The 26,557-nt window shown below is 45.0% G+C and overlaps 1 protein-coding gene across 1 annotated transcript in view; it reads right to left on the bottom strand.

Annotated features, from left to right (window-relative positions):
- Nucleotides 1-577: 577 nt before the first annotated feature.
- The window catches only part of ATP9A (ATPase phospholipid transporting 9A (putative)), a 48,141-nt gene continuing 22,161 nt past the window's right edge, over nt 578-26,557 (bottom strand). The window contains exons 14-28 of the mRNA XM_072349860.1: nt 25,001-25,213; nt 21,144-21,305; nt 16,369-16,461; nt 15,449-15,532; nt 14,498-14,668; nt 12,793-12,891; nt 12,461-12,550; nt 12,226-12,370; nt 11,511-11,575; nt 10,646-10,801; nt 9,842-9,906; nt 9,434-9,542; nt 8,110-8,167; nt 6,082-6,285; nt 578-4,951 (exon numbers count right to left, since the gene is read on the bottom strand). Of these exons, the coding sequence (XP_072205961.1) occupies nt 4,815-4,951; nt 6,082-6,285; nt 8,110-8,167; nt 9,434-9,542; nt 9,842-9,906; nt 10,646-10,801; nt 11,511-11,575; nt 12,226-12,370; nt 12,461-12,550; nt 12,793-12,891; nt 14,498-14,668; nt 15,449-15,532; nt 16,369-16,461; nt 21,144-21,305; nt 25,001-25,213 (1,851 nt within the window). The 3' untranslated portion in view covers nt 578-4,814. The remainder of the gene's footprint in view (nt 4,952-6,081; nt 6,286-8,109; nt 8,168-9,433; nt 9,543-9,841; nt 9,907-10,645; nt 10,802-11,510; nt 11,576-12,225; nt 12,371-12,460; nt 12,551-12,792; nt 12,892-14,497; nt 14,669-15,448; nt 15,533-16,368; nt 16,462-21,143; nt 21,306-25,000; nt 25,214-26,557) is intronic.

Raw genomic sequence — 26,557 nt, 5'->3', positions numbered from 1 at the left:
AAATTAAACCCCATGGAAATCTTTGACATTTCTACTATTATGCAACGTTTGGGTGAAAAAAAAATGGAGAATTTCTCCTTTCCAGAGTGAGTTGAGAAAAACTATTTCTAACTCTTTCAACTTACACATTTCACCATTAAAAGAAACCGTCCATAAATTAAAAGAACCACCAGGGCTTATGTAACCCATTTATGGTGGGAAATTGGGAACACTTGGGAGAGAAATCTGTTCCTGTAATTTCTGGAGCCCACAGCATTCATCTGACGTGCACAAACATCACAGAAATTGCTGACTTAATATTTGCATTAACGCTGTACACAACGGGTTAACGCTGGGAGAGGTTGCAATGCTGGCATCCACGTCCTATAGAATCTAAAGGGAGTTTTTTCCTATGGATGTAATCGTCCACGGGATAGCTTTTAATTCCTGTTCTAATTAACCAGTCTCTCAAGTTACAGATTTACTTTATCTATTTCTGCTATGAAAGCTCTCTTCCTTCTTGGTTGAAAGGATCCTTATCGCTCTTGGATGGATCACACCCAGCCCGACTCGATGCATCACACCTGGCAGATATGGATGAAATACAGAAGTTGCATAAAATTTATTTTTCCACCTTGTTTTACAACATTCCCTTTTAAGTTCTTACACATCTGCAACGTACAACTCCACAGAACAATAAATAATTGGCATTCATATTTCTCTTGACCAGAGAGTATATTTACACGTTGTTTAACTAGATGACAGGTACAAAACATTGGCATCACAGTAAATATCATTTTGACACCAGAATCCATCTCCCCCGATTAAAAATTAAATTAACATTTAACTTTTAACAAATTTTAACAATTAGAAATGTTCTCAAAGGCATATAAGTACACATATTGTAGTAGGCAGTAATGATGGACCATACTGGCAAAGCTGTAGAACCCAGGATTTCATGCAAATCAAAGGGTGTATTAACTCTGAAGTAACTAACAATAAATACAAACTAAATGAGCCCACCCAGCTCATTCTGGAGATCCCAGCAGGCCCTGAGATGGCCCTCACTGTGCAGCCGTGGAGATGCACCAACCCCACCTGAATAGCTGTGTGCAATAACACCCGACCACAAGCTGCATGCAGTACAGCTCACCTGCCCGGTGCTGAGCACTGCTTCTGCAAACAAAGGATTTATGAATGCATCTCATGACACAGCAGCTCACTTCAAAAGATAAAGCCAGGAGACAAGCTCTAGGGATTCACACATGTAACTCACCACAGCTCCCTGATCAGTCCTGCCCAACCACAGCAGAAATCCTTTCCAGAGTTGCAAAGGAGTTTGTCACAGCATTTAATTGTGATCGTGCAGCAGACCACAGACACACAACGCCCTCAATGCTGCTCAGTTAGATCCAGCCACAGCTGCAGCTCTCAGCACGTAGCTTTCAACACTGAGGACACCAGGGATGCCACTCATCACTCAGCCCAGTTCTGATAAGGCTGTGCTCAGATCTAAGCTGCTGCTGTTGAACAAAGAATGCTGCAACTCAATTGCAGTATCAGCTGAGCTGAACAAGTGTTTGCAAGGATAACTTGGGGCAAACCATGGGAAATGCACGTGAGAGTAAAGGGGGAAAAAAAACGAAGAAGGTTGCAATATGCCTGGAGTTACTGCTGTGATGGAGGAACAGAACAGTGTGTGCCACAAAACCTGCACTCTGCCAAGCACAGCACGGCTTCCCCCCGGCAGGCAGCGGAGCAGGAGCACAGAGCAGCAGTGCCGTCCCACAGCAGCACTTGGGGCGCAGTCCCAAAGCTCACACATTGCACAAGCTGCTGCAGTACACAAACCAGAACAACAAAAAGGGGAGGGAAAAGAACACTGACTGAATCTGCACACAAGGTACTGCACACGAGAGGAAAACAATGCTTTGCTCCCAAGAAGCACGAGTTCTGATCACACTAGATGAAAAAGATTAACTAAAGCTTCCAACAGAGAACGCATTTATTCATGTGTAGGGTGAGCAGGAACATATTTATTACACTCTGCTTTTAAAAAGATGTTTAAATAACTTAATTAACTGCAGACGTAAAGTGCTAAAGCTGACAAACACAACAGCCCCTCCTCTCTCCTGCTGTTCCTTTGATGGCAGTTTTAATTTTCTGGTTGCTTTAAAAAATGCAGAGTCCAACCAGAGAGAAATCTCTTGCTGGATTTACAACCTTGTGCAAAGGAACACCACCTCCACCCCAGGACAGCCACAGACCGCTCCACTGCCACCAAACGGGCCTTCAGCATTCAGGTTATGATTGCATAAATGTTACTGAAATCACGGGTCACTCCCTTCCTCGGTGCAAGCTAATATTTTGCAAATATGGTCCGCTCAGTGTAAACTGTACTGACTTTGGGAAACAGTGAATTCGACCACAGACACAACTCAAATATTTACAGGCGGTAGCACAGCACTGCTGTCCCCGTGGGACGTTCACACACACAGGGATGGGGATCCTACACAGATGCGTACCACGATGCATCTTCTAAAGGATGACAGGGACTTCTTAGTGGCAAGAAGCTGCCAAAAGAATCTGGATTCTTGTATTTGAATCTACTTAAATCAGATATTGACGGGAACTCAGAACAGCTGCAGGTCTGACACTATGTGGGAATCACAGCAAGTCGCAATGAAGAGAATGTGAAGCACCTTTTGGCACATGGCATCATTCACAAAATGCTGCTGGCCCAACTGTTCCAAGACGGGGCTGCACACACGCTGCTTCTTATCCTTGGAGACAAACCGCTGAGCGGTACAGGACATACAGCACCTTTCCCAGTGCAAACGTGTGTCAAAGGGGTGGAAATGCACACTATGGTACTATCACTGCTTTAGGAAAAATTTGGAAGAGAAGAAAGGCAACATTTTGAAAACACGCCTTTCTGATCTCAGGGAGTCTTCCCCACATGAAATAACAACAAGGTCATACGGGCTGCTGCTTCCTCACCCCCAGGCTACACAGATGATCATTTCTGCTCTAACTCCTTCGGACTTGCTTCCCTTCTCTTTGGTATTTCTTCTCCATAACTGAGAACAAGGAAGGCTGCCCAGGTCATCCAAAACATTCCTCGGAGCAGTCACCACACAAGCCACAGTGATCTTAAACTTGAAAATCCAAGGCGTACCACCGCGGATCTGCAGAGACTCCAGCTCTCCTTCTGAAACAACGCTCCCATTTTCCACTGCTTTTCACACCAGAGCTTTTCACGCCGCTTGCAACAGCAGCTGTGGCAATGGCAGCAGAAGCTGGCAGTCCATGAAAGGCGCTCTGCGTGGCACAGAGACGAGCAGGAGCGTCTGCTCCGTGCAGTGCCCAGCCTGGACAGGCTGCCCCGATCCCCGGGGTGTGCAGGCACACAGCTCTGCCATTCCTGGCCGCTCCATGCAGCCGCCCTGCAGCGGCGCCAGGCAGTGCCAGCCACCACCGTGGTTTCTGTGATGTGGGAACCAGACAGAAAGCAACTAATTTATCACAGACTGAACGGCCATTAGACAAGGATGGCTGCCACTATACGAGCTCAGCCACGATTGATGCACAGCCCCAACAGCAAAAGGTTCCCGAAACTGCCATACTCCCGAGCTGTCTGTGCACATGCAACTGTCCTCACTGTCTTACAATGGGGGCTGAATCTCATTTCAAAAGCAAAGCTCACCAGATTAAAATACATATATATTTTGCTCTGCATACAAGCACAGTGCCCTTGCCCAGACCCTGCTCCTGACTCTGATTCAAGTTTGTTTTTTTTAGAGTGAAGCACGTGGAAGGTTCTCAAAAACCGCCTTCTGTAGGGACTCTGTCACAGACAACATCCACCCAGGAGAGCCTCGGCTTATTTGCAGCCCATCTTCACTGTTCCGCCCTAACAGGAAACAGACTTGGTATAGCTGTGAGGAGCAGCAGCTCTGTGACCTTTCCTTTCAGTCTCCAAGGATTCAAGACAGTCTGCCACACTGTCTGCAGAACAGTACAAGTCTCTTCTCACGTTGTCAATACGTTTCAAGTCTGATCAACTGCAATTTTATTTTCCAAAGGAAATTTGCTTTAGTTTAGATAATTCTCTCCTATACAAATAAATATACAGTAAAGCTATTATGTCACCAGCTCCTTTTAACAGGAAGCACAAAAGCTAAACAAATCTCCATTTCTTCATTTTGGATTACATTTCTCTGCAGTTATTGATGGCTGGATACCACCAAAATCACTAGGGTGAGCGCTGCTGGAAGATTCTCAAGTGTGTGTAGATCGGAGCCCCACTATGGGAACAGCATGCCATAAATCAGGAATCTGTTGTCAGCACAACAGCACATCACCTACATGAAGGGATTTCCAAGATGTAAAAAGAACGTACCTACTTGAACTGAAAGAATGAACAGTACAAAACTGCACAACACATTGCAAGGAACACCACGGATACGTAGAAAAGTAAATTCAAAACCGTCAAATATAAGTTTTGAGGTCAGTTAGCAGCTTTTGGATGCTTTTAACCACACGTGGGAAACCAATCATCACCACAGCTGTGTGCATTTGACCCCAGTTAAGTTGAACTAAAGTGACAAAAAGCGGCTGAACTAACAAGTGCCTGCACTCTCCAAAGAGCCCCCTCGTACCGGTCAGTTTCCATTCATGCTAGTTGTGAAGTCTTTTTCAGTGAAGCAGCATGTAATAGAGATTACCACATGATCCTTACGCAAATATCAGACGCATTTGTTACAGTAACAACTACATGATTCTGTCTCTCAGCCCTGTGTGGCATTTGTCCCTGGTGCACAAGGAAAGCAGCCCTAGGACGTGAGCTTCGAGTAGCTTGGAGGAGAAAACCTTCGCCTCAGGTACTTCAGGACGTAGAGGGGCAGACAGCTGACCAGAGTGATGACAGTGACCTTCCACAAGAACGACAAAGTAGCAATGAAGTAAACATCTGTAAAAAGAGAACGTCAACAGAAGAGAAACATGTTCAGGGAGGAGGTACAGAAAGGCGATGCAGTCTGACGGCGCTTCTCAAACAGCCTCAGCTTCCCCCACACACAGAACTGCAGAGCTCACACGATCCCTGGTACCTCACTTCTCTGCCTCTTTCACAAATGCCTGAGCTTTCTGCATGATCCATTCCTGCAGGATTCCAGCAGGGCATGAAACTCACCGCAGGCAAGTGCACATGCACACCCCATCTATAGCAGGGCTAACACCTCCTGGAAATACTGAGCTCTCCCTAAAAACGCTACTTGTACACTGACTCTTAAGACATGGACTCTACTGCTTGGCTTGTAGTCCAAACAAACACATCTCTCAACTCAGTTACATCTCAGGCACTACAAAAATAGCTACAACACTGCTCGAGATAGAGCTAGCGTACCCATCTGTAAAAGACACAGACCTAGCCCACGAGGAAATTACCCTTATGGCCTCCAGTGTAAGCAAAGAGCTTTATGGAAGAAGTAGTGACATCTTGTGGATCCCTGAACAAACACTGGAACAAAGCCTACAGACCTGATGTGTAATTAGATAACTATCAGGGGGGATCTGGAAATCTGGAATTCCTCACCTTTTTCCCTTTAGCCATGGAGACTAAACGGATTAACAACCTTCCAGCCAAAATTTCAAAAACAAAAACAAAAAGAACTAAAGAAGAGAAGGGCCTGTGAGGAAGTGGACAAAGCTGGGTAAGTTTTAGGAGGCAGTTACTTCATCCAGTTAAAAGGTGAAATTTTTCAAAGCAAGAGGATCAAGTTTTCAGCCTCAAGTCCAGCTCCCACATGGAAATAAAAGATCAGTGTTCCATTTGACAGCTGATATGTGGTGAAGCTCTGAAAGCAGGGATGAGATTCGCTGAGCAGCACACAGCCTACTAACTTTATTTCCTCTAGCACTTTGCTGTAAGAACAAACCATAAACCTTCAAAACCAAACATGCTTCTTCTGGTCAGAAGCATCATCGTTATAATCACGTTGACATCATCAACAACCCTTTAAATCCAACTATTGTTCTTACGGTCCAGTTAACTATTCAGGTCATAAAGCGACTGGATGGAGAAAAGGTATTTAACCTTACCAATGAATTCATGTAAGAAGACCAGAGAAGCTATGTAGCAGGAGAGACTAAGCAGCTCAGCCACTATCATGAGCCAGTGCCACGTCTGGATCGTCAGTGCCACCATCAGCAACTCTGTGAGGATCAGCGACGTGAAGGAAATGGCGACAATGTGAACAAATTCAGACTCGAAGAGGAGGAGCGCTCCGTACATGATGATGCTACCTGCAAGAGCGTAGATCAGTTGAGTATTTTAACCAAACATCAGTCAAAACTCTAAAAATCTACTGCTAAGTCTTGGAGAGATTGAAACACAGCTGTGTCTTGAGACTGTCATTACATCCCACAGGCTTATTGAAAAACAGTGGATCCGTTACTATTTAGGAGACAACTGATAAGAAGACAGGGGAAAAAAGTTACTGTACACATGCCCAGACTGTTATAATAGCCTATCATATTCACAGACACGTGGAAATTGGAAGTGAACACACAGTATTTTGGCAGCTGTTAACTCCTATAATCATGAAAATCCATCCTCCCAGAAAAGCAGCTGGTCACTGCTCAGAAACTAAAGGACATCAAAGATTCCTAAGACCCTCAGCGCCCAGATGGAAGCAAAGTGTATACAGTTAGCTTCTCTTTGCCTACTTCAGCCAAGTTCTCTCCTCCTTCACACTTCTCCCTAATAGGAGTTCACACTAAAGCACAATTAGCAATGTATTGTTTCATGCTCCTATTCTGGCTTTAGCTGGGGAATGCTCACTATGCCCCGCACAGCCACCTGCACAAATAACTCACACTAACAACATGAGTAATCCGCACCAACATCCATCACACTAGGCTCCTTTCGGAAGGAAAACCTTCAAGTGACTGGAGCTCCAGCCACAAAGTTCAAATCCAGCTGTGAACTTTCCAACATTTTGGGCTGCTCAAGTTTTCAGTCAGTCTCATCTCTGCTAGCAACCAGTTCAATTGTTTTCAACTTGTTTAGCGCAGCAGAAGTGAAGTCACTTTGGCCAAATATCGACAAGATGGTGGTTTTAGCTCAAGGAGAAATCTTTCCCTCAATTCTCCACCCTCTGGCCTTAGCTTTCCACCACTTGTGAGTTTTCTGTAAATGCCCTGGCCTTGCCATCATATTTATCCAGCAGCAGAAGGTGCTAACTCTGTCACGGGGTGCTACTGCATGAGATTTCAGCAGATAAAGTTAACAGAGCTTTTGTATTCTCGGTTTCACTCCCTACCGAGGATGGTAACATCATTTAAAGCAGTAAGAAGTAGCTGCTTACTTTGGCACGTTTATGCTGACTCTTGTTGATAAAGGAGTTTTGGAAAACAAGACATTTTGTCATAGGACCACATTGCCATTTGAGCCTTGTAGCTCAGCACTACGTACATGCTTCCTGTGATTCCCTGGTTAACAGTTAAAGAAAGTTTCCAAGTTGGAGGTTATTTGATTAAAAAAGGCAGCTGGAAAGAAAAGGCCTTCTAGACATATTCCCCAATTACCACGTACACTTTAGGAAAATGGATGTGTTGTTTTTAGGGCATTTGCTTAACTCTCTCAGCAGCTTAATTAGAACATATGCGACATGACCAAGTCACTGAGCTCTACTCTAGTCCTTAATTTCAGACTGCAATGAAGTAACCAGAACCATGGCTGCTACGAACAGACAGGGTTTGGACAAAATACGCAAACATACAATTCTGTGTTTGGTATATTGACTAAACAGCAAAACACAAAGGTTTGGAAATCTGTTTGAAAACAAAGAACAAGTCATGAGCTCCTCCTTACAGACAGTGCAACTACAGCACCAAAAGGAACCTGCACAAGATCATAAGGGAAAAAAAGCACAACGCCTTGAACTTCTAACATCACACACCATGTGACAACGTTGATCAGTTGCTGCTAATATTTACTTTTAGATAATTTCTTCTTTGGTAACGCTGCCAACATTTTATAAAGGCACACACATTTATTCACCATGCTAAAGATGTGTTGCTAAATTCACTTCCCTCAATACAAACAAGCAGAAGTTGATTTCTTACCTTGATAGATGCTTATTAAGACCCATATCAAAAATGTTTTATATGACAGCGGTCGCCCCTAAGAGAGGGAAAGAAAAAAAAGACAAAGCTGTGTTGGCATTTTCCACTATGAACATTCACTTAAAGATCAACCTACCAATTAATAAAAGAGAATTTGAGGGTGACTTGGAGAGAAAGCAAACCAGACCATCCAGCCCTGCGGTGCTGCCTTTCTGTTCTCATTTTTCATGATGTATGAAGGAGGCCTGGGACCATGAACGCCCACTGCTTGCACAGATCAGTACAATCTCTTCCTCACTGCACACGCAATTTATTCATTGCAAAGATGACTCCCAAGCCTAGTCACTGTACTGGGAAATATAAGATGTGTGCATCCACAAATGTGGAGATATTAATGTTGTACTTCTAGACACACACAAATCACATCATATTGAAGGCAGATAGGTTTTAAAAAAAACCTTCTCCAGCCAACATAGCTGTACCAGTACAAAACCCCCTATGTTTAGACCAGGCCTAAGGATGGTTGGAGAATTAGTGGTTTATGACATCAGAGACAACATACAAGTGAAACCAGATGGAGACTTATTCAGGCTGCTGGAAAAACAGGCTTTGTTTCTAAGAGTATCTGTTTAGCAGAAATCCTTGAGGGAAGCGCTCTGCTAAGACTCAGTCCATCCTTTCCTCCAGTTAAGAAAGATGTTCCCAGTCCGCATATCCAGATATCCCAAACATTTTCCAGAAAAGAAAAACAAGACAAAAAGGAACCAAGGACAAGATTTATCTCTCTGATATATCTACGGTAAGTGCCAGAGAATCTTCTTTTGTCTGAGAAGGACCTTCATGCTCAAGCAGCGACAAAACACACAGCAACCAAACTTCTAGGTCCCTTTAGATGACCCTGAAGGCAAAGTCCAGGAAGCTGCATGACAACCTCCTCCCTTCTCCAACCTGGATCCCATACTCACACCCGCTATCCCTGTTTCTGGCTTCAAAAGAGTGCAGACTCCACGGCAATTTCTCCTCTCCCTTATTTTGAAAGAAATCACTGATGTTATTTACTTCGAATTTCCCACTGAATGGAACTATTATTTCCCATCCGTTTTCAATAAGTTGTATTTCATGCAGCATTCAACAACAAACCGTACAGAAATCTGTCCATATCAGTTAACTCAATCTTCCCTTTAAAGCAATTTTGCTTGAAAATGAGTACGTCCAACGATGAGTTCCACACCGACTGATAACACATTTGATTTAAAATGTTCAGAGAGTTTCCAATCAAAGTGGGGTTTTGCCCTCAACCCAAACAAACAGAAGTCTCTCCTACCTTAAGGAGATCTTTGTAGAGCTCTGGGTACAACATTGCAACTTCAGACTTAACATCCTTGTCCAGGACCAGGGAGAACACTGGAAACATGGTGTAAATTGTGGAGTACCTGAGAAGAAGGCAGAAGACTGATAAATTATTTAAACTCCAGATAAACAAACAGAAATGCTAATGTTCAGAATGGAAATGCAGTATCCAAGTATTAATGGATGTACTATAAAACACAGGAAAAACCTGTGGGATTTGCTTTTTGAATAGCTTGCTATTAGAAACATCCATAGGCAGATGACCGATTCAAGTACTGCAAATGATGTTACAGGTTTATTAACAAAGCCAATTATATTAATTAACCCAAATCCATCACTATGCACGTGTTTTCCACACTATTAGTAAAACGTGAGCTCTCACCCAATGATGAGAAAGCCTTGGTAGAGGGGGACCGAAGCAAAGTAAAATACTGATGAGAAAACAGCCTGGAAAAAGAAAAAGAAATAAGCTTTTCAGGCATTAAATACTGCAGTTCATGTAGCAGCTTAAAAATACACTCTGTTCAAACTGAAAAGTACTTGGAGGAGGCTCTCCAAATTCCTGAGACAAAGAAGAATGTAACATCAACCCTTTCTATTCCCACAAACCTTGGATGAAATCTAAGTTTAATAGCAAACATTGGAGAACTGGACTTGGAAAACATTTTGTAATACAGTTCCAGAGAAGAGAACACGAAGAGTCTCCTCCAGAGCCCACTGCTCTGATCAAAGCTGTCCTGATGCCATAAAGGACAGGTGTGCACTTCCTCCTGCCTCCCTCCCTGGACGATGCCTTTACAGTGTAAAAGAATTAGCGCTCACTCATGCAAGTTACAAACTCCAATGAGTTTTCTGATTTGAAGTTTTGGATACATTTCTGCTGCTGAAGCAGCTTCATTGTCCTCTTGAGTTTCAGTCTCTCTTTTCCACTTATCTGTCTCCAACACGTTTATACTAAAAGGATGGGAGGGAAGAACGAGCCTTCTCAAAAGCTCAAGTATTTTACTAAAACATGTTAATCTGTCCTACAAGAAGATCCTGTGTGCTTTCCTAACAAAGTAACAGCCTGCAACCCATGCAAATTTTCACAAGAAATAGCAGCACTCCAACTGAAAAGCACAGCCTTTGCTTTTTGACTTTTTTTGGCCTCCTCTTCAAGGGAAAAGCCCACAGAACATGCCCTCACCTGCATTGTGCTGATGCACAGGCTCCTGTGGATGACAAACTGACTGAGAGCTGCAGACCGTTTGTAGCTGTTCCGTCCGTGCACCATCAGTAAACGACCCAGGTGTTTAAACTGAGTGATAGAGAAATCTGCTGCGAGTGATGCTTGTTTGCCTTCCTGTGTACAACAGCAAGCAAAGCACGGTCAGATCATTTCATTATTGGAAACAAAGAAATATAATCCTAAGATATCACAACAGAATTTCATGAAAACGTGCAGTGCATTAGGAGGGGAAGAGTATTACCTCAGCATTTCTGCTTTCCACCACAGCCTTTAAGCAAAGAGCACAAATATGAAAAGAATTCCCATTTGAATCCTGGCCTCCGAATCTAAGCAACCCTCTGCATTATGATCCACAACATGCACGTTAACACCACGCTCATTTTTACCACGTTGGTTCTGAACACAAATGCTCAGGCTCAGCAGCTCCCTCAGTGTTAGTGTTTGGTAAGCAAACCAGTCTTTACCACCACCAAATCCAGTCCTTTCACTTGGAACAACACCACATGCAGGAACTGCAGCTCTAACTTGGGGCTTCCTAAAGTGATGCAGTCCATTTTAATTGCATGTGTGTAGAGTGACTATTAAAGCAATCATAACCTACATGTGACAAAAAATCCCAAAGTGCACATGGTGGTCCAAGCTTGGGGAATCTCCCAGTAATCAAATAAGAAACTTTAATTCCGCTAAAGCAGCTTGTGACTTCACCAGGGGTTCACTGGTTATTCTTGTGGAAGCTTCTCACTTTCTTGCACAGATTTCTGAGGATTCATTTAAGAGCTACTTGCTAACACGTTTCTGAATTGCTGCAGGAAGACAATCTCACCTTTCCTTCAACTCCGACACCACAGTCCGCCTCCTGAATCATGCTCACATCATTCCCTCCGTCACCTGCAGGTCACAGCATGGATTAATTGGTAGTTTAGCTACAAAGATGACTTTCAGCCTCATCAAAGGTGCCTGGACCAGGCTGTAATACAAGAAATACTGAACTCTGTTAACAAAAGCGGGATCTAAAATTACCACTTGGGAATTTTTGTTCTTTCAGAAGGTTGTCATTTGCTTTTTTACAGACCCACACGCACTGGAGGTCAGTGAGGAGTTAACTGTCTGGCAGGTGTAACCACCTTACCTGCAATGCTGCCATAGAGCCCACATTAACAATAGCACTGTATCTGATGAAGCTCAAACTCTCTTGTGTGAAGGTACAACCCCAAACATCTGTGCATCCCCAGATGCAAATCTTCATCATATCAGTCATCCTCCACACACAGATTAAAAAGCTCCTTATCTCAGCATTTCCAGGGTTATGGGGTGACATGGTCACTCATCCCTGGTGAGGATAAAGGATCTCTTACTGCATGCATATGCAGCCAAAACACACTCTTCTTCAATCTCTGTCTGCTTGTAGCCATACCACCCATAACCACAGCTACAGATGCCCCTGCAGACACTAAAGCACAAACTCCTCGCCTAAGAGGTGAACAGGAAGATACTAGAAGGAAGACAAAACAGTTTTCAGGTGCCTCTGAAGCCCTTACCTACAGCGCAGGTGAGTTTGCCAGTCCTTTCCTGCAGCAAACGCACGATCTGGGCTTTCTGCGTCGGAGCACACCTGCAGCACACGACGGCAGGGCACTGGCAAGCCAGCTCCATGAACTCATACTCATAGTACTTCAGACACACCTAATGCACAGAGAGCAGAAGCATCACTGACGTTTGTTCCACCGACGCTCCTTAGCAGACGTGAGACACGGGAGTGCAGTGCAGCCCTACCTCCAGGGAGTCACCAGAAATGACCAGTGCACAGTCGTGCTTCCTGCGGAAGGCGTTCAGCTCCAGGTGGGCTTCCCCACGATTCGTCACCTGCAGGGAAACACGGCGTGAGGGACGGGCTGCCCTGCGGGGTGAAAGCACCGGGACAAGCGAGTGCCAAAGGGAGCAAAAGCAGTACGGATAGGCAGCACACTGATAAACGAGAGGGGACAGAACGCTGGGCTGAAAGAAGATAAAGAGCCTAAGCCTAGTGCTGGAACAGAGCTGTGGTCTCAGCATCCCTCCCGTCCCAGAATTCGGTGTCCTGAGAGGGGCACGTGGGTGTTACTCACTAGTCTGAATATATGGATGTCCTGTGTGCGTGTCACCAAGTGCGCGTTCTTTGCTGTACACGTGGCTGTCTCCAGCTTATCCCCCGTCAGCATCCACACCTAAAACCCAAGTATGCACTGTGTTAAGCACAGAACTTCAGAGCCACGTCTGCAGGACATCTAGAGGAAAGGACTCTTAGGATACACATACACACGTTTTCTTTCTAAAAAAAAAGAAAAAAAGCCCTATTTTAACATGCACAAGAAAACTCTCACTGATTAAAATGAAGATTTCAGGAGGCCAAAATGCAGAAGAGGTGCCCAGCTCCATAAAGCATTTCTCCACTTGCAGTTGTTCAAGGTTCTGACAAAACACAATCGAAAGAACACGAACTGTGTTCACACGTCCCACCCCGGCCATTTCTTATGTGCTGAAATAAGCAGGCCCTTCTGCAGCAATATCCCTCACGGCCCTGCCTGCAATGCGGATGATGCAACTGGGGTTAGCTCACTGCTGATGTGTGCATCTGGAACAGACCGAGTTGGTTTTGTGTTAAGGTTTTCTGTTGTATTTTTAATATTTTTTATTTTACACACACATAAATATACACACACTGCTCCTTTTATTTCGTGCTGGCAAGGGGGGGATTTTAGGAAGCAGTGCCAGCAGCCATACTCAGCAGCAACGCTCTGCTACAATCTGGCAGAGAATTCCCTCCATACAGTAAATATGTCAGTTTGCTGGTTGTTTTTCCTTTGTTTTCTGTTGCCCTTTTTATTGCACGGCTGTTCCTACACTTTCAAGGCAACACCCACAAACACTTAAACCTTTAAAAAATAATAATAAAAAGAAGAAGAAAACACACACAGACTCACTTATTGGTTCAGCATTCTTAGCTTGGGCAATGACTCCACCTTAGCAGAACAGTCCCTTTGATGAATTATCAGCCTGCCTCCAGCTGTGATTTACCTCCTGGTGCCCGGTGCTAATGACAGCATCTGGAGGCACTGCACCATGAGACCCACACACAGCTCCCAGCTGGAGGCACACACAGCCCTGCTCAGCAGCTCAGCTTTCTGCTGTGTGCCCAGAGAGCGGCTCGAGGTGCTCCTGCTTATGGGGATGGCCCCAAACTGAAAGCACTCCTGGAAGATGTCCCTAAGCCAGGAATTCCACTTCCAAACTAAACCCCCAGCACAGCCCTGCTGCTGGATTTACAGCACAGCTCAAGATGTTGCTCACTTTGATACTGAAAAGTAGAGAAGCTAAGGAAAAAAAGCACTAAAAACTTTCTACTGACTCTTCCAGTTCAAACCGGAATGGCAGTCCGTCCTCTCACCCTTTTGCGATCCCGAGATCTGAATTACAGGTTCTCCGGGAGGAAAACTAAGCAGGAATCCTCACCGGCGGGTGCGGGTTTTTAGTGCCCGCATCAGCGGCAGGAGCCCAAAACTCCGGACTGTCCCCAGCCCTTCATTCTCTTGGCTCACGCTCCCTCTAGTGGCTGCTGCGCAGCACTGACAGCCCCGGCCCAGCAGCACCCCCCGCTTCCAGCACGTTCTGTACCTAAAGCTGCACACCAACACATCAGCCAGACCCGATGGTCCGGCTCACACCCGCTCGCTCATTTACTCCAGCACAGCCCCAGAACGCTCCCATTTTCTGCCTGCAGGACAGCAGACTCAGAGCAGCCATGTGCCCATGCCAGGGGTGGGTTATGCAGACCTTAATGCCAGCATTCCTCAGCGTCTCCAGAGTGGGCCGGACGTCTGCCTGCAGCTGGTCCTCCACGCCAGTGAGGCACAGCAGCTCCATCTCCATCTCCAGACTCTCGATGACCGTGGCCACCTTCAGCGAGCGGTCGTGCACACTGAGCTTTGCCTGGACATACCGCGCCTGAGGACAGAGCAGACAAAGCCGCGCTCAAGCAGCTAGCTCAGATTTGTGTGCAATACGGGGCTAGGCAGCAGCAGCCCCAGAGCAATCTCTGAGCTGTCATTCAAAGACAACTCCTGCAATGGCCCTTTAGCACAAGGTGCTGCTACAAAATGTGCTACAGGTGCTTCTGGTAAGTCTGTCTGCGTCCTTCTGCTCTGCAATGTGCAGAAAAGCCTGCGAATGACCCCCCAGCAGCTCAGGGCCCAGCCGTGGCTGTCAGGCCTGACATTTCCCCAGATGAGGGTCACAGAGAATATTAAACCTTTCTACCATCTCATCTCTGTGTTTGGCCACAGTTCTCCTTCACATCTTGCCTGCCCAGAGGAGCCCATCTAACAAATCCCACACACAAAGCCTGGCTGTGTTGGATGTGGGATGTCTGCAGCTTTCCCCAGTGTCAAAATGCAACAACGCAAATTAAAAGCCAATACCCTGCCCCAAGCAAACACTATTTGCCTAACAAATAATGGATATCTGCAGAACATGTCAACGCAGAGGATTGTAAAGCAGGAATGGGGAACTGCTTGGGACGTTCCTGGATGGGATCCAGTTTCCCACATATCACTTTTAAAGTCACTTTGATTAAAAGAACAGCAAGACACTGAAAAATGGCAATTCTAGCAGAAGGATCAGGGAGATGAGAGGCAGCATTATCATGAAAGGCCTGTGAGAGCCAATTCTGCCATTATTTGCTTAAAAAAAGAAAAAGAAACAGAAAAAAAACAACAAGACACTTACTTCAAAGTCTTGATACTGCTCTTCAGTGAGAGACTTCTTGGCTACAACAAGAACCCTCAGGCCTTCCCGAGCCATGTTACCACACTGGAAAGAAGAATCACATTGTAAACCATAAACTGCATCTCAAGTAAGATGATTTATGCACAGCATTTCAGAGATTGCAATGCAAGATAGCAGGTTAAGAAAATAACGGTCCCATTTGAGCAACCCCAGCAAGTCTGTAACATCTGATAAAGTGCATGATAAACTCAAAAGGAGAAAAAGGAGATCTGAAATGGTTTTGCAATCTATCCCAGTGATCAGAAACAAAACTGTCCCCCTCTGCCGTATCACTGCGGCAAAAAACAGCCCCACTGATTTTGTCTGCTCTGCCTCTAAGAACACAAAGCTTTGATTTGATGACTTGAAATCTATGGCCATAAACTCAATAAAATTAGGCCAGTGCATTATTTCTGTGAACGTCAAGGTGTGGGGCTGGAGAGAACCAGTAACCAAAGCCACTGCTACAAACTGTGTCAACATTACTGCAAATCTGATGCATGTATCCCAGCACAAAGCTGTCAAACAGAGTTTAGAAACTAGAAATTCAGTCTGAAATAAATCCAGACATAGAGCCAGGCTCATGACAAACTTGGTGACCTTGAATGGCAATAAGTTTTGAGCAACATCCATTTTACTTATGGAAATTACTCTGTACTAAGTATGTTGAACTTGCCACCTGATTTCCCTGTTACTTCATATTTGTTTGGCCAAAGACTAACCCACTGAACTGCCAGCACACGTGATCTTTTGGCCTGCAGGAATTTTAGCACTTGTCCCCTTAGTGGCACAACGACAACAGAAGCTTTGCCAGGTGTTGCCCTGGCAGGAGAAAAGCACTTACACAAGAAAGCCCTGTACTAAGAGAGACTGCCCCGTACCTCCTCTTCCAGCCAGTCGTTGTACTGCACGATCCCAGCCATCACCACGTCTGCTCCCTTCATGTAGAAGGTGATCTCTCCCGTTGACTCATCCTGAAGAAGCAGAAGAGTTAAAGCTGGGGCAATATTAGAGCACTTCAAGTGGGCTCAGAAAGGCAAGCAAGGAGCTTTTCACAAAGTCACAGAATCTCAGGGGTTGGAAGGGATCTCAGGAGATCATTGAGTCCAATTCCCCTGCTAAAGCACTTCCCTACAATAGGTCACACGGGTGGGGTCCAGGTGGGTCTTGAGTGTCTCCATAGAAGGAGATTCCACCCCCTCTCTGGGCCAGTGCTCCATCACCTGACTGTAAAGAATCTCTTCCTCATGTTGATATGGAACTTCCTACGTTCATGTTTTAGGCCACTGCTCCTTTTCCTATCACTATGCACCACCAAGAAGAGCCTGGCATTATCCATTTGCCCCCCACTTCTCTTCAGATATTCATAAGCATTTAACAAATTCTCCTCAGTCTTTTTTCCAGGCTAAACAGACTCAGGTTATTCAGCACTTAATCACAAGGGAGATGCTCTAAACCCCTCACCATCTTCGTGGCCCTCCTCTGGAGTCCTTCTAGGAGGTCCATCTTATAGGGACTGGGGAGCCCAGAACTGGACACAGCATTCTAAATGTGGCCTCAGCAGAGCACAGGGGGAGGACCACCTCCCTCGACCTGCTGGCCACACTCCTTATAACACACCGCAGGATACCACTGGCCTTCTTGGCCAAGTATGATCAGCTTCTTAATCAGCCACACGTGATCCTGACAGCGTGTGCCTTCAAACAGCCTCTGGCCCTCACCCCGAAAACCTGCTTCATACTTATCGAAACAATAAAACAGATGCACAAAGCTGGACAGGCTGAAAGTCACACTAATCTGTCTCCGTTATATTATACAGCATAGGCATAATTAAAGTTTATGCTTGCTGCAGAAAGGTTAGATTGCTGCCTGCCTTATCTGATACAAGTAATTTGCAGGCTGCAAGCAAAGCGTATTTACATTACCACAAATTAAAAAATCCCTTCTAAGCAGGCAGATACCGAAGGAGGTCACAGCTATCAGTATTACAAGCTAATGGAAACTCTGGCAATTTCCTCAAAGGAGTCAAAACAATGAGCAAGAAACAAACCGCTCCATCAACCAAGATAGCCACAAGGATAGGAAGAAAATAAACTTCACACACAAAAACAAAAGCCCAGGAAGGTCTAGAAATACACGGCCATGAACAAAGGAAAAATCAAAAATCATTTTTAAAGAGCACAATAAATGCTGTTTCATTTTTGCACTGTGTAATATGGGCATTAATTTGTTCTGCCGTTACCGAAACTGGTGATGATGGCTCTCCCACACACAGAGTGCAAGTCAGCAGGTGAAAGCCTGATGTCCCATGGCACCAGTGAGACAGTTTACTTCCACAGCAAGAAAAAGCAACACCTGATGCTGGCACTAAAAATCCAAAGAGGAAATGTAAGTGTCTTGGCTGGGAAAATTAAGTGGCCAAGGATAACGAAGATCCTTTACTGAGCATTTTAACCGAGCTCAAAGATCTTCATGAGTGCAATTCTTACACAATTAAGCTTCAGAATTCTTTCCAAAGCCCTGAAGCATTCAGCCTTTGTGTACCAGCAGCCACACTTCCCAGCTCCCCAAAGCAAAATGAGCACCACTATCAAAACAAGCAGAAGGTACTGAAATAAAACACAACACGCCTTTGTCAGAGGTAAAGGTAAGGGTGTATCTATTCAGTTATTGATTTAGAAGTGTCCAACAACATCTCTGTAGGAAACTGCATAAGGACTCCACTTCCCCTGCTGCAGAACTGGCTAAGATAGTTGAGAGGTTTTGTCCAATGTAAATACTGTATCAGCTATCTCCTTGCATTAGTCATTTCCTCTCAGCAAGTTCAGTAGGAGGTTACTGCGTTCTCATATTATGGTGAGATCGCACTATAAATCCACACAGAGATTTGCCAGTTACATTGTTTTGGAGAAGCATCTTTTTCCACCGTGGTCTGATTCTGGCCGCAGTTCAAAGGCTTCTCTCAATTCCAGATATGACAATAGCACTATCTTTGCTTTGCAACAAAGATCATTCCACATGGGTAAGGGGAAAAAAAGCAAAGAGAAAGAAGAATGGAAAAAGTTGTGGTCAAACAAACAGGCCTCCTTACAAGAAGATAAGTAAGTAAATAGCACTGCAGAGAGCGGCTGCTTTGTTGAAACGGGACTTCTTAGAACTGAAATAATCGGCTACAGAAATGACAGTTGATCACACATAACAAACAGACCTTGCAAAAATATCCCAAGCCAGGCAACATCTGCTGCTTGTTTTCACTATCAGTGACTGCTTTATTTACTAAGAGTTGTGTGTTGGAGATCTTTTTGTGAGGGCCAGAGAGGACGGGACCAGCGAGGGAGCTGCAGGAAGATGGCAAGGCACTCACAGTGGCTCCTGCTGGCTGAAAAATGGCAGTTTCTAGGGATGGGCAGTAGCTGTAAGGCTGAGCAGAAAATACCACCACCCGAATCCTACTCGGTGCAATTCTGAGTGAAGTCTTGCTCTGCAGCTGCTCTCTTCCCCCTCCCAGCACACTGCTTCTGTTGTCTCCTTGACACTTCACACCACCTTGCAAGCCCTGGATCAGAACCAACATGACTGCTTTCACATGCATACGTGTACATACATTCAATAGTTTTATTTGTCAGTTACTCTTCAACTGCTCTTAATGCAAACGGCTTTAAGACAGTATTTTGGAGCAGATGGGAAGAAGGTGAGGTAACATGCAGGCAGTCAACACCTGCTCCTCAAACCGTGGTTCTGCATGGGGTGCAGAGGGGGGCTGCTATAGCAGCTCAGCAGCTGCAAAATGAAGACATTTAACAAGCACAAAGGGCGGCCAGTGCTTCTGCTCACAGCACAAACCTGCTCTACAGACACCGGCTCCGGCCCTGGCATTGCTCCTGCCGACCAGCAGTGGGAGCTTTGCTGCTTTCTCCAGCAGTGCTGTTAAATACAGCAATGCACAGTAGGAAACCCTTTCTTCCTAAATGAGAGGAATGGAGCTAACAGTTATTTCAAAAGGCATAAGCTTCAAATCGCTGCTTTGTATCTTATTGTTTTACCACAGATAAAGGCGGGGATAAAAGGGAACCTTTCCACTTAGAGAAGAAAGACTTTCAGATCTTGCATTTTTCTGCTGAGCACACAAACACAAGTTAATGAAACGCTCTCTGGTTCTGATGCTCAGCCCACTTACACTTCTGACACAACAACAGAAGTCTGAGCTTTATTACAAGCAGAAGATAATTTTACACCCCGCTCCCAGATACCCCAAAATAAATAGGAAGCAATCTAGTTTTAGCTCAAACTAAGAGGAGGCAAAAATCAGTCTTAGCCATTCCCCACCCTAAATAACAAGGATCACGTGAAATGATATGGCAAATCATTTCTTTAAATATCATACCTTAAATTCCTTAAGGAATTATAATCATACCTTAAATTATCCATCTGTACTTGCAGTAAAAATAACAAGGATGTTTTAATTATCTGCAAAAGAAATATTGAAGCTGCCTCCTCTCATTTGCTTTGCAGGAAAATGGAAGTGGCTCACTTCACCTGGGCTTGTTCATTTTCCTGACTTCCAATCAGTGGCACTATCGTGAAAACTAATAACAATAATGGCACCAATTCATTCCTAGTGTTTTTTAAACACCCACACTTTCTTCTTTCTTTCCAAGGTAATGAGCTTCTAAGAGTCTGATCTCCTATTGTGTTTGCAGACAGAATGACAAAGGTACCGCACACCATTTCAGCTGGGCACACATTCAGCCTCCGCAGTGCTTGCCTGCTGATAAACTTACCCACTTGCACTGATGCACCCTTTTGCCTCCACTCAGCTATTTTCAAACTCTGTTCACAATATAGCATTCTCAGCATGGTTTTGGGCTGCTAGCTCAGGAAGAAAAAAACAACACCATACTCCCTGCAGCTACATCAAATGCCTCCTTCCATGGGACCCAGCAGAGGTGTGGGCAGCACTTCCCCACCACCAGGAGCAACACGCTGAGGTTGTTTGCTGCAGCACCAATCCATGATCCCTCTGCTCCTTCCCAGCTGCTGTCTCCATCACCCTGTTGTACGCCTACATCTCTGACTGCGGCACAGATGTGACAGGGCAGGACCCTTCTCAGAGGGACAAGGATAGCCCTAGGGAAGTAGAGCAAGGCTTCAGAGCCAGCTGGAGCTCCCCTGTGGCTGGTGGGGCCTCATCCCCTGGGGAGAGCAGTCCTGTGCTCACCAAGCTCCTCTTCCTCTGCACTGTGCCAGCCACCACGGGAGGGAATGCTGTGTTTAGGTCAGAGGGTAGCTGTGTCTGTTTTGTTTGCTTGCAGTGCTGGCTTCAAGCTTCCTAGGAAGGCTTACTTGAGAGACAACATGGCACCTCTGCTTACCATCCGAACTGTCGAGTGTTGGTTCCCCGCACAGCCAGCCAAAATACTCTGATTTTTGTTCCTTATTGCCCAACCAGTCCCTCCAATTTCTACAGCCATACCTGACCAAGGAATTGGACGTACTGCCAGACTAACCCAGCAGTGAGATGCTGCTGGCTCCAACCACAGAACCAGCCTGTAGCCCGGGGAGTCACACCGCTCCTGGGAGCAAACGCACCGAACCTCCCCACGGTGCATCCACAGGACAGTCACAAAGATGGAAGAGCGCTGCCGAAGCCACTTACCCGGACGATTATTCCCATGCGTTTGCTCTCGTAAGTGAAGGGGAAGATCTGGAGGATGGTGAAGTTCAAGATGTGGCCGCCCGGTGTCCTCAGCTGCATGGAGGACTGGTCTCTGCCCACCAGCGTCAAGCCCACGCTCTCGGTCCACTGCACCAGGGCCACCTGAGAGGGGAGGCACAGCAGGCTGTAATCTAGCTCTGAAATTACACTTTATGAATTAAAACCCTTCCCATTCATTGAGCCAGAAAGTGAAAAGAAAAAAAAGAAAAAGCAACTGTCAGTTCTTAGCAGAGAAATACTTCCCTCCACACATCAGTTCTTTTCTTTTTCCTTTTTTCAGCATGGCAGCACAGCTGACACGAGCCCATGTATCAGCAGCTGCTGAAAAGATCAAGGGACACTTTATATAGAGAAACACAAAATACTACAAGGATTTTACAGTGACATTTTCAAAGCTTGAGAGCACTGGGCACAGGGCTGCTGCTGAATGAAGGATAATGAGTCCTTGGGCTTTTGGAGCTCTGATTTTACTTAATTATTAACCAAAATTTCTTAGGTGTAAATGCTGTTTATTGTGGGAAATCATTAGATACAGGTAGAAATTAAATCTATAATTACTCACATCAACTCAGGATTTTATTAAGGAAGTTAATGCAGTTGGTCTAATTGGACAATCCTTTGTGTTCTGAGTTCCTTTCATCTACTGTTCGGATTAAAAAACATCCCAAAATATATTTCTCGAGTCTTAAATAATCAGACAAAAAAACACGAGCTGATTAGGCTCTGTCCTTAAAGGCTTTTATGTCATTTTGAATCAGGATTTGTCTTTATGTTAGCAAATTTTTGTAGGCTTATTCACAAAGTTTGCAACAAATCAAAGGATCTTTCAAGGTTCTTTTTCAGCTTTCCTTGAGACATCCTCAGTGCATTACAGTGCGCAGCCACATAATCCTCCTCACCACCTCCCAGAGCAGAAACGGAGTGCAGGTTTCTAATGCTTTGGTTAATAAGCAACAACTGTGAATTTGTTGCAGTGTGATGTTACATGAGCACTCTCTCAGTGTACATGGCACTAAATGTTCATCAGACATTTACAGCTCACCAGCACGGGCAGAAAACATAAATCTCTGCTCCCCACTCAGGCTATTAAGGCATCTCCATTGCTACTTTCTTCCAGGTACCCCCTTCCTCCCTCCTGCCAGCATCTCATTCCAGCCCTACATCAGAAAGCATTCGAACCTCCAGAAAGGAAAGTGATGTGAAGAGCAGTGTGGGATCCCTGCTACGCTGTGCACATCGTACTTCTAACTAACTGCATTTCATTGTGCAATGCTGCTCATTTTGGACAGCCCTGGGACCACAAAAAGGTGTGACAAGAAAGGGGAGGAATAATGAAGAACGTTATCCCTCCTCCTTGCCACCACAGCCAGGTACTTCTTTCAGCCCTCGGTAGCCCTCCAGGCGAAGCACATCCAACGTGGGGCCTACCCCTTGTAACTCACCATCTCCCAGTCTCTGCACTGCTCTGTGAGTAACCCAAGAGGAAAAGCGATACAGCTTTGAAGTGCTCCCATCAGATCCACTACAAGCATTGAAGTTACCATCCCCATTCACCACACAGCACGATGTGCTTGGTCCTGAATGCCAGGGCACAACACCAACTGGAAACCCCTCACACACCTTCAGGAGAGCCCATGCTGACAGATGAGGAGAAATCAATTCGTCCCTGAGTGCACTACAGGAGTTTGCAGCTCTGTCCTGGCCAGGTCAGACACGGATCTGTGCACTACAGACCAGAGCAGCTACAGCAGCACAGCACACTATCCCACCAACTTTGCTCTTTCTGATAATTGAATTATCCAAGTCACCAAAGTGAATATTGACTAATAAGCTTCATTCTAAGGAGACAAATTGATCCTCCTGCGCTATGAGTTTCTCTACAAACGTCCCTTTTAGGGTTGCCTAGGCACACAGGCAACAGGCAGAAGCCCATTGATCACAGCATCCTTTCATGTCCTGGCAGCTGTGGTGGGTTGTCAGGGTCAAAGACTGTTTGCCCAGGAATCTCAGGCACTCTTATCTCTGATCAGATTATATCTATTTCATTTCCCCTGTTAGTTACTGTATGGCTACAACTGACACGCATGCAGAGCCCCAAGGCTGTAACTGATACCTGAATAAAGATACTTCAAGACTTCTAAATGGCAGTGTGCACAGGAAACAAATTTAGGAAATCCTGCTTTCTGTTACAGGAAATGAATCCTGTGCCAACTGGTAGAAATTACCCTCACTGTTAAGGTAAAGAGAATACAAGTTTTTGTACTCATTTCATAAACTGACCTTCCCTGCCATGGCAATATTTTATTGATATAGGATTTCAAAGGCTGGCTTTAACCGGAGCCCAAAGTCATTCCCCTACAGGGAATGTTATTTAACAGCATCGCTCTCTTCTCAAGGACTTGACTTGTGCTGATCCTGCATTTTGCACCATCTAGAGTGACATACACAGAGAACGTCTAAACAATATTTGTATATCTAAGACCCACAGAAGAGATTTCTTCAGTGCAACAAAGCGTATCTGATTTCCAAACGCGCTGCAATTCTCCACTGAAGACATTTGGAGAAAGGAAAAATAAAACGTAAAACACTGGAAGGATTAGCCATTGTGCTGGGGTAGAATGAACAAACAAGCAGTAACTCCTTCGGTATTCAAGACAAACTGCTGCATAAATAATTAAAGGCAGAATAATGCAAAAAAAATTAAAAAAAAAAAATCTCTGCCATATATATATATATATATATATATATATATATGTGCCATAGGTTCTGTGTAAATAAACTGAGGATCTGGTGAATGCTTCAGGAAAAAGAAACAAAAAACCCTCAAATAAGGAAAATTCCATCTGGAAATCATTCAGATCTCGTTTCAATCCAAAGGCAGTTACTTTCTGTAAAGCTGCCTTCATGGGGGAGAGCGACACATTAGAGGAGAAAAGCAGGTAAGCAAAACAGACCCGGATTCTGGGTGTGAGGATCTCACCAGCTCCCAGGCCAGGGAGGGCCGAGCGTTTGTTGTCACTACGGCACTTCAGTGCAACAGGGGAAAGCAAAGATGCAGCTTTTGTATAATACAGGCAAGATACACGACCTGAAATGAATGAACTGCCAGCCTGGGGACAAAAAACCTCAACAGGGAATGTTTGGAATGGCACAAAACATGGAAGCTCCGTGACAACCTTTCAGTGGTTGCACACACATTTCTGACAACTGGCAACTTGGTCTTTAGCCAATTGATTCATTTATTTGCAAACAAGTCCCCACCTCTAACTATGAGGAAAGCTAATTTCTCTTCTGCTGACAAACGAGGGAAGTCTGTTTTACTTGTGGCAATAAATGGAAGAATCCATCAAATGGGTGTTTCTCAGTAGGGTTCTTATGGAAATCATAAAACTTCAGCCTAACAAAAGTACAGAGCACGAGTAATGATACAAATGAAAACTTTTTTTTTTAAACTTTGTTAAGCTGTGAGTGCATCGAGGAAGAAATATCCAAGAAGCACCAGTAAAAGGCTCAGCAACAAGCAGCAAAGTTTGCCTCACTGCAGCACCATGCACAGCCCTGGCTGGACCAGGAGCTGGAGGAAGATGGCACAGCACAGCCCAAAGGCTGTGAACCTCTGGCTCGTGTGGGTCATCCTGCAGTGCTGCCCCACATAGGAAGCGATGCCTCCCCAGACAGATGGGCTTCCCAGCACAGCTTCCACCTTTGACAGAGGAACTGCAGCGATTACCTACAAACAAAATACACCCCGGACAAAACATGAGTGTGGGAACACAAGCTGAACTCCACAAACTGACCTCATCGGGACTGGAGGCCTGGTACACCCTGCACGAGTCCTCGTAGTGCCTTTCAGCTTCAGCCTGGTCCGTTACCCCGTTGGATTCGTACACCGGCGTCACATTGTGGCACAGCGCGATCGCCTTCACCGCCTCGTGCACGCGGCTGCTCATGGTCTTACGCACCTTGGTGGCCAAGGCAAGGCCTTTCACAGCGGGCGGCTCCTGAGATTGCTTATGGGAACAGAGAACAGAGCCTCAATGCAGAGAAAACGATTCTGATCAAGACTTCACCTCAGTGAAAGCCACGTAATACATGATCTGTGCAAACTCTTATGTCCTCGGGATGAAATGTTCTCATTGTACACTGTAATTCTGATCACCACTGGGAACACCATGCAACCCATTTATCGGTGTCACTGATGGAGGAAAATATGCACAACAAAATCGCCTTAGTTTTTAGAAAATACATGAGGATAGGGCACGGTGACACAGATCTGCCCAGTACCGATGGGTGCCAGGCCAAAGGCACAGGACTTGTTGAAACCACTGTGCTCTCACAGAACATCAGTGCCTCAGCTGGGTTCCACGTGCAACAGCACAGAACTGCTGGAAACAGAAAACAGACGAGTTCTATGGACCCAGAAAATCTTAATTGCATTTGTTTAATTTTTAATACTATTTTTAGTATCAGAGTGGGACTCGTCAGATAATTGCACAATTACTAAATTATCCTGGTGGAAGAGGGGACGCAGCAATCTAGTTTCCTGCTCTGTTAACCTTTAGTGTCAAGAGGACAAAAGTTTCGCTTCCAGGTCAAAGGCCACAACGTGGTAAAAATAAGAGCAAAGAATAAGGACTGCATTTCCAAATGAATCGCTGCCTGCAAATGCTTCCCGTCACAGGGGATCTCCCTCCACAACCATGAGACACGTCCTTCAGTGTAAGGCCAAGTGCTACTTTCCACACTGTAGTGACTACAACACACAAGATTTTCTGATTTACTACCGCAGCTCATCAGCACTTTAGCAACAGCCTCTAACCAACCGAACACAGTAAACTCCTGGAGGTGCTGAAGGGCATTTAGACCAACATGCAGCACTGCCCTCAGAGCAGGACAGTCAGCCATCAAAACATTCTCAACACGTATTGGAAACATTGGCAAATAATTAACCAGCAGTCCAGTTTTCTCTGGAGATTGAGTATGAAATGACAGAAAATAAATCTGGTCTGTTTTTGTTTTTTGGTTTGTTTTAGTCGTTTTTGTTGTTTGTTTTTAATCTGTTTAAGTACAGTGCTCTGTTACTGCTTAGCGAGTCCTGGTGGCTCCTCTTTTCCTTTATTAATTCCCCAGTAGGTAGCATTTCAAATGGTGACTTAATCCAGTAAACGTTATCTTGTGTTAATTTCCCATAAGCAAATGCTGTGTTTGCTGTAAGTGGTGAATAACTACACAGAAGTACACTATTTTACACTCTGACCTCAGGACACAGCACGTGCAGATTAATTCATCATCAGCCCGGTGACCTGGAAAGCCAGTTTTTGAATAAAGAGTTAAACAATCCAATTTAATTCTAC

The sequence above is a fragment of the Excalfactoria chinensis genome, chromosome 15 (assembly GCF_039878825.1).
Source record: "Excalfactoria chinensis isolate bCotChi1 chromosome 15, bCotChi1.hap2, whole genome shotgun sequence".
Taxonomy (NCBI): Eukaryota; Metazoa; Chordata; class Aves; order Galliformes; family Phasianidae; genus Excalfactoria; species Excalfactoria chinensis.
This window is presented reverse-complemented; position numbering and strand designations above follow the sequence as displayed.